Here is a 9,075-nt window from a genome sequence, read left to right on the forward strand (position 1 = left end):
ATCTTTATCCTGTTGCTGACAAGGAGGGCAAAATAACTAGGCTTGCCATCAGAAATCAAAGAACTGGAATGAATGAAAAAGAGGAAGAAAACGTGGTGGGAAACCAAAGACTGAGGGTCACTCTAAATGACAGACAGCAGATCAAAAGAAATAGATACTGCCACAGCTAACTTATCCATTATTTCTGCCGCCCTTTCTGGAAAGCATAAAAACACATGGAGAAGGAAACATTTTATATGGACTTCGACAGAAAAGAGTCATTTATGAAACATCTGGGACAAGAAATTTTGGTAAAATAGCATTTCACTGAGAAGAATTTCCCCCAAGCTTGGACCTTCCAAATTAATACCAAAGCAGGAAACTTGAGTGTGGTATCAGAGAAAAATCAGCAACAAAATTACAAAACTGTTTAATCTTCATTGGCATCAGAAACTTAGTACCACACAGAGCTGCTCTCTCACAGGGTAAGGGAGAGATTAGAATGGGGTCAAGTTCCTAAGAAGTATCTTATCCTGCCCAATATCACTGTGAGGATCATTAAGAAGAGAAAAAATTAAAATCTTTCCAGTTATTGTTTGTCATGTAATTAAGTTCACAGTACTTTTTTTTTAAGTTAAAAAAGAAAAAAGTCCTCTGAAAAATCTACCACAGAAATGGCAAAAGCTAGAGAGAAGACAAAACATGAGTGAAGTCCTAGAATCAAGATACCATGAAGAATTCTAGGGAAAGTCCAATTCTAGGGAAATCCAGTGAGAAAGTATTTAAAAAGACAGTTTGAGGATTAAAAGCAGAAAGACTGTGCCCTTCTAGGAAATCACATTGTTAAAGGTTCAAACCCCCTTTTTTCTTTTTTCTATTCATAATCTACAGCTCTAGAGTACTCTAAATAATTAGATGCTACAGATAAGGAAAAGCAATTCAGACACTAAAGAATATAAGGCAGTAATGTTTGCAATCCAACATCAAAACTTCTTGGCTGGGCACAGTCCATCACAGGTACTGCAGTCTCTTCCTTGTAACATTAACTTGCTTGCTTCTTGGGTTTCCACATTAAGTCAACAAATCTCTCTCAAAAAGGCTCAGTTATTAATCACCTAACCAACTGTTGTCTCTACTTCTGATAGACAGATATAAAGGAAGGGAGGGAAGAAGGAAGGGAGGAGGGGAGGGAGGGAGGGAGGGAGGAAGGAAGGAATTGGAAACAAATGTCTGCATAAAATCACTTAACTTTCAAAAAAAAGTGAACAACCCGCCTAAGCCAACTTCAGAAATCTCCAAGAGGTTATAAAATTAAGCAATTACTTTCCGAACATAAGAAGCAGAAAAGTCTGTTTTTATTGTATGTGCACAAAGGGATATAAGAAAGAAAAAAGTAGATACACAGGATGGGATCATAAAGATAATGTCATTAAGAGTACGTGCCCAATCCTTCACCCAATTATAGGACAAAACAGTAAGATGGGATAGAGTTCCACCTGTGAAAAAACAATAAGTTCTGAACTTTTTACAGTCTGTACAACTTATTTTGGCATTTAAATATGTCCTTTTCCTCTCAAATATTTACTAAGCATCTACCGTGTTCCAGGCAATGTGCTGCTTTTCCAAGATAATAAGCCCAGGGTCTATCACTAATGCTCGTCTCTCATATCTGCCACAACACCTAGTGCAGTGCCAAGTTCAGAGTAACTGCCCAATAAATACTTGTGAGAATGTTTCTTTCATCAAGTGGACATATGAAAACACTTGAAGCTAGCACTACAGATACATACCCAATGATCCTGCACAGAGACCTCTGCTCAGTTCACACACTGGCCCCAAAGCGGCCCTGAGGTAATTTGTGAAATGTGCCCACTTCAGTAACAGCCTCCCTCTGGTCTCTAACCCAGGCCTCACTCTGGGGGATTTGCCACACCGCACATACCAGTCCACTGAGGAGGGCAGCGGCAGTTGTAGGTATTGACCCCATCCACACAAACTCCTCCATTCTGACACTTGTGGTTAGGGCAGTCATCGATATTCCGTTGACAGGTGCTCCCTTCAAAACCTGGTTTAAGAGAAGAATAAAAGGCAATGATGAAGTGACCTGCTCTTCTCCCAAAGGACATGGCCATCAGAACAGACATACTTCATTATTTCAGTTCAGTAGTCAGCAGCTGCTCAACCCAGGGCTCACCATGTGAGTGGGGTGGCAGCGGGGGAGCCACTTCCCTGTCTTCTCAGGCCTCAAGCATAGCTAGACAGCGAAAGGGACTCATGATACCAACGGCATACCTTCGTAGTTACCACACAAAAACGTCAAAGTGTTTTCATGAAATTAAATCCCAGTGAAAATAAACGTTTACTCAAGACAGATATTCACTAGTTCTGAAAAACAGGGTGTTTCTCTACAGGGGTCCTGGTGGCACAGTGGTTAAGTGCTTGGCTGCTAACTGAAAGGTCGGTGGTTCAAATCCACCAGCCATTCCTAAGGAGAAAGATGTGGCAATCTGCTTCTGTAAAGATTACAGCCTTGGAAACCCTATGGGGCAGTTCTACTTTGTCCTATAGGTTGCTATGAGTGGGAATTAACTCTATGGGAATGGGTTTGGTTTTTTTTCAGATTTGTTTAGGCCCAGACTAATGGGAAGAACAGATAAAAGATTACCTAATTAAATTTAAATTCCTTTAATTTTTCCCAGGATGAATGCTCAAGGAGGCCTCCAAAACTAAGTAGGGATGGGGAGGGAGTGGGAGGATGGCACAGGAAGAATACTGAAGTTAAAGTCTGAAGATAGGGGTCAAGTCCCAACCTCATCACCTACCAGCTATTTAACACAGAGTAAGCCACAAACTCTGAATTGGTGTTCTTATCTGTAAAATGAGGTTGATTCCACCTGTCCACTCTACCTTAATAGGTTGTTATAAGTTGTTGTGAGTAAAGTGCTACACAAATATAAAAAGCTATATGAAAATGTGGTAGCATTAATATCATTAAACTTAACAACACTTCAAATTCTTCCTGCTCCTCTCTACATTTATAGCCTTGCTTCCTTCCTCTTCATTTTTCCCTTTTATGAAAAACGAAACTAGCACACCAAACTCCACCCTAACTGCCCACAGAGTGTTCCTCTGCAATTTATATACTAGGCTTCTTCCCTTCTCCCTCCTTGCAACAAAATCCCTTAGCTAATAAAACAGAAGACTATCCAGCTTCAGGACAAGAGAATGTTCACTGAACATTCTATTTGAAATAAAGTATATGACCAAACTAAGTATTTTGGCCTCCTCAAAATATCCCTTAAGGTTCCTCTATCTCACTCAAAATATTTATTGAATCTTACCCAAGGCACTGGGGATGAGACTGTGAGTAAAAAGAGACAGGCCCTACTTTTGTGGCGTTTACATTCTGGTGTTTGGGACAGACATCAATCATACCTTGCTTTATTCATTCTTTACCACAAGTTACTGTGTTATGTGGAACATGGTTGGTTTTTCTGAACACAGTGGCAATCATGTGAATGAGTATAAACCAAATGGCCAAAAAAATTACCTAGAGACCAGAGGAAACTGCTTCATGGAAGATGAGAATAAGTGAAAGCATGACTGGAGAGAATTGTATTTCTCCAGGTACTTAGGACTCAGTCACTTCAAGCAGATGAATCACTAAGCTTGAGAAAGGCTGTGGAAAACTTTGTAGGCTCAGAATTTTAAAAATTTATCATATTATTCATATTTATGTTTAATCATATGAAAGTTTTTATGAATAGATTAATGAGCCAGAAAGTGTTGAATTTTCTAATCTCGACATTAATTATAATAGAGACCAAATCTACAGATCTACCAAGTAGCAGCACAAGAACTTGAATCAAGACCTGTGTTCCTAGCAGCTTTATTCCTAGTCTTTAACTCTCAATGGAGACACTCTTTAGAAAAGTTAAAAATATGCTTTCAGAATAGGTCCCTGCATGGCGAATGTGGGGAAAAATGAGTGTCCTGGTCCACTGCTGCTAGAATCTGTTTGGTCTAGAAGTGGTGATGGTCATCCTTCCCCTAATTTAATCTCTCTGGAGAATAAGACTATATATGGTTGGCGAGGGTGGGGGGTAGGGGGGTAGAGGAAGCCCTCTGAAGCCAAGCTATAAGAAGTAGAGACTGTGACTCTGACTTTATTTAGCCAAGGCTACAACTAATTAAATTCAGCAACCACAGATAAATTAAGAAAGCAGAAGCATTTCAGCATAACCACATCATATAAAAAACAAAATGTTTTCTTTTTATGATTTATATTGCTTTTTAGGTAGTTTTTCTCTGTTGATAAGTTGGTAGGTAGGTAAGAGGAGCCCTGGCGGCACATTGGTTAAGAGCTATGGCTGCTAACCAAAAGGTCCGCAGTTCCAGTCTGCTAGCCACTCCTTGGAAACCCTATGGGCTAGCTCTACTCTGTGCTATAGGGTCGTTATGAGTCAGAATCCACTCAATGATAATGAGTTTGATTTTTTTGGTTTAGGTAGGTAAGAAGACAGGTAGGTGAAACAGTTAATTTGTGGTTTAAAGCATGGTCTCTGGGGCCAGACTGTAGGTTCAAATCTCAGCCTTGTATGTGATAGCTGAGTGATTGTGGGCGAGATATTTAAACTTTCTTTTCTTATTGGAGGAATTAATAGAACTTACTTCATAGGGTTGTTGCAAAGATTAAATGAGTTAGGTATTAAAAAATACCCAATTTAATAAATGGTGGTGAAATCACTGAATAGCCACACACAAAAGAATGAAGTTGGGCCCCTTCTTTACAGTATACACAAAAATTAACTCAAAATAGATCAAAGACCTAGATGTAACAAGAGCAAAAATTATAAAACTCTTAGAAGAAAACATAGGTATAAATCTTTGTGACCTTGGGTTAGGCCAGTCTTCTTAGATATGATCCCCAAAGCACAACCAAAAAAAGCAAAAATAGATAAATTGAACTTCATCAAAATTGAAAACTTTTGTGCTTAAAAGGATACCATCAAGAAAATGAAAAGATAGCTCACAGAATGGGAGAAAATGTTTGCAAATCATATGCCTGTTAAGAGACTTGAATCTACAATCAATAAAGAAGTCCTACAACTCAACATTATAAAGATAAATAATCCAGTTTAAAAATGGGCAAAGAATCTAAACAGACATTTCTCCAAAGAAGATATACAAATGGGCAACAAGCACATTTCCCTCATTAGCCATCAGGGAAATGCAAATCAAAACAACAATGAGATATCACTTCACATACACTAGAATGGCTATAATAAAAAAGAAAGATAATAACAAATGTTGGTGAGGATGTAGAGAAATTAGAATCCTCATACACTGCTGGTGGGGATGTAAAACAGCACAGCCACTTTGGAAAACAGTCTGGTAATTCTTCAAGAGGAGAAACATAGCGTTACCATATCACCGAGCAGTTTCACTCATAGATACATACCTAAGAGAAATGAAAATATATGTTCACACAAAAACTCGTAAGTGAATGTTCACAGTAGCATTATTCATAATAGTCAAAAAGTAGAAACAACGCAAATGTCCATCAATTGACAAATGGTTAAATAAAATGTGGTATATCCTTACAACGGAATAGCATTCAGTCATGAAAAGGAATGAAGTACAGATACATGTGATAACATGGATTTAAGCCTTGAAAACACTATGATAAATGAAAAAACCCACTATTTTATGATTCCATTTATATGAAATGTCCAGAACTGGCAAATCCATAGAGACAGAAAGTAGATTAGTGGTTGTCAGGAGATGGGGAAGGGAGAATGGGGCATGACTGCTAATGGGTACAAGATTTCTTTTGAGGGTGATGAAAATGTTCTAAAATTGATTGTGGTGATGGCTGTACAACTCTGTGAAAATGCTAAAAACCATTAAACTGTACTGTCTAAATGGCTGAATTTTATGGTGAATTGTATCTCAGTAAAGCTGCTATGTTGGAGTGGAAGCATTTAAAACAGTGCCTGACACATGGTAGTTGTTCTATACATATTAGCTAATATTGTTACATATCAAGGGGATCACAGCATCCTTTAGAAATTATCTACTCTAATCCCTTTATGTTACAGATGAGGAAATTGAGGGCTACACAGCTGACTCGCCCAAGTTTATATGACTAGTAGGTAAGCTGTTGTTGTTAGGTGCCATCAAGTCAGTTCCAACTCATAGCAACCCCATGTACAACACAATGAAACGATCGCCAGCCCCAGGCCATTCTCATAGTTGTTGTTATGTTTGAGCCCATTGTTGCAGCCACTGTGTCAATCCATCTCATTGAGGGGCTTTCCTCTTATTTGCTGACCCTCTACTTCACCAAGCATGATGTGATGAGTAGATAGGAGCTGGCTCTAAAGCAGATTTTTCCACTTCCAGTGAAGTATGCTAACTGGACCCCAGGGTTTCCTTTGAATGGTCTGAAAAACTGACCTTAAGTCAAAAGTTCTCATGTCTGAGAAAACTCAGGCCAAAGCAATTTTCCTGCAAAATTAAGACAGGATTTATGTTTTAAAAATAGAGATAGAGAACTCTTTTTGGAAATAGCTAGCAAATTCTTACAAGAAACAGTCTACCCAAAGGGAAAAGAAAAGGCTTATATGAGTAAGTTACAGTGCAATCACTTCTTAAAAATATATTTTAAGTTTTTAGGAGAAAGGAAAACAGGCAAGCCTCTGGACCCGTGGGTGGGGATGGGTGTGGCATATACACAAAGGCTCACAGGGCCGCAGTATAAGGAGTCTACTGCTTAAAGCCAATTCATGTCCTTAAAAGGCCAAAAGGAGAGGAATTAAACTTAGAAGAAACATTGTAAGACTGCTGCTATAAAACTATAGGCCACATAGTGAGGCCATTAACTGATTAATGATAACACTGAGGGTCCAAAAAACCCCACTGCCAATTCCAACTCACAGTGACCTCGTAGGACAGAGCAGAACTGTCCCATAGGGTTTCTAAGGCTTTAATCTTTACAGAAGCGGAATTCCACATCTTTCTCCCATGGAGCGGCTGGTGGGTTTGAACTGACAACCTGTCTGTTAGCAGCCGAGCACTTAACCAGTGTGCCACCGGGCCTCCTTCGAAGTGAGGGTGGGGAGCAGAAAAGTCTTTTGAACTTATCATCCCACATAGAGAAGAGTATCTCCCAAGAGAGCACCCACATCTTGTTTTCAAACCCTGGGGGGTGCGAGGGTTTGACAGCTTGGAGGAGTGGAGCAGAGGGGAGAGTGGAAAGGGGAAGATGAGAGGATATGACCAGGCTTCCCCCAGGCCACACTGAAAGTCTGCTGGTTAAAGCTTCAGTGAACAGGGATGAACCATACCAAACCCAACCCACTGCCATCGAGTCAATTCCAACTCACAATGATCCTACGGGACAGAGTAGGACTGCCCCATAGAGTTTCCAAGGCTGTAATCTTTACGGAAGCAGATTGCCACATCTTTCTCCTGGGGAGCGGCTGGTGGGTTAGAACTGCCATCTTTTCAATTTGCAGCCAAGTGCTTTAACCACTGTGGCACCAGGGCTCCTCACAGGGATGAAAGAGAGAAGGAAAAACCAGGAACTAGACAAAGACAAAATAATACAAGGGTACCTTTTTTTTTCCTATAAAGAAGCTTGTCACAGAAGCAAATCAGTCCTATCCCTGTCCAGCTGGTTTTCTTGACATACCTCTTCCATCCTCTGACTGGGCCCTAAATAGGTCAGTGACCTCTATGAGTGCTCTAAGCATGCCCGAGGCCCACTGCTCTCCTGGCTTGCTGTCCCATTGCCTCCCCTGAAATCTCTCTAATAAGCTCCACTTTGGTTTTTAACTTTACCACCAAAGAAGTCAAAGAAATGAATAAAGGATTCACTAGCAATAAATTTAGGACATTAAAAAAAAAAAAAGAAGTAGAATATAGGAATTCTCTGTCTACTATATCCAGTTCACACATCTGTCAAATATTTATCGAGTCCCAAGTTTGTGCCAGGCACTGTGTTGGGTATGGGGGGGTAGGGGTGGTGGGCAGTTAAAATAAGAGTGTCTATTGGGGAGGATGAACAAGTAAACAATCAGTTTGACAAGTGATGAGGTAAAGGTATACACAGGGTGCTAAAAGCCCTTTAAGGGTCTCTAATCCACGTGAGGGTAGGAATATAGAAGACATTCCAGTGAAATAAGCACTTTGACAGATCATAAAGGATTAAGCTCTATATAAAGAAGGGGGAGAAGAGGATAGAAAGCTGTGGTGACAGCGTGGGCCAACAGCACTGAGCACAAAAGGGTGCTCAGTAAGAAGTTCCAGGGACACCAAGTAAAGCTGGACTTAGGGCCCAACTCACAGGGCTAGAATAAAACACCCTAGGAAGCGGTATGGTCATTTCTGCATCTGCTCCAGAGAAACCTGCCAAACTATGATTAGTGTAATACCCAAGAGAATGTCACATGCCTAAGTATGAGAATGCAAGAGGAAATTATTTCTAATAGTTCATAAGCTCAGCAAACAGAGCAGACACAAAAGCCACAAAACATGCTTGAGCTTTATTTTAATGATGCAGGGATATTAAATATAATCAGTCTGTGAAGTGTAGAGGTGGTTTATAAAGTATAAACCTTCGTTTTGGGAGGACAGGTCAAACACATCTTTTTATGAAGTAAAAAAAAAAAAAAAAAACATAGAGGAATAAAGGGATGTGACAGAGAAAGGAAAAGGGAAAGTACAATGAGGACTGTTCAATCCAGCTGCTAACTCACGAGGGACAACCGGTAGATTTAAACAGCCCACTGTTTTCTGATTACTTATGCTACTTCCTTAAAATATCCACAAACACAAGACCAGTCTAACTCAATCTCTCCCCATTAGCTGGCCCTTACTCAAAAATACTGGGAGTGAATGATTTCATCATTTGCTTTCGTGCTATATTTTGTTCTTCTGTTAAAATTTCTCTGCCTGGGTACCACTCTTCAGGACTTCTGCTATAAAAAAAAAAAAAACCTGTTGCCATTGAGTCAATTCATAGCAACTCACAGTGACCCTATAGGACAGAACTGCCCCATAGGGTTTCCAAGGCTGTAATCTTTATGGAAG

General features: G+C 39.9%; 1 protein-coding gene across 2 annotated transcripts in view; it reads right to left on the reverse strand.

The window, feature by feature from the left end:
- NOTCH2 (notch receptor 2) overlaps positions 1–9,075 on the reverse strand; it is a 210,935-nt gene that overhangs the window by 76,554 nt on the left and 125,306 nt on the right. For both annotated transcript variants that reach the window (XM_004380333.2, XM_023734857.1), the window contains exon 5: positions 1,922–2,044. In XM_004380333.2, coding sequence (XP_004380390.1) covers positions 1,922–2,044 — 123 coding nt within the window. The remainder of the gene's footprint in view (positions 1–1,921; positions 2,045–9,075) is intronic.

The sequence above is a fragment of the Trichechus manatus genome, unplaced genomic scaffold (assembly GCF_000243295.1).
Source record: "Trichechus manatus latirostris isolate Lorelei unplaced genomic scaffold, TriManLat1.0 scaffold00073, whole genome shotgun sequence".
Taxonomy (NCBI): domain Eukaryota; kingdom Metazoa; phylum Chordata; class Mammalia; order Sirenia; family Trichechidae; genus Trichechus; species Trichechus manatus.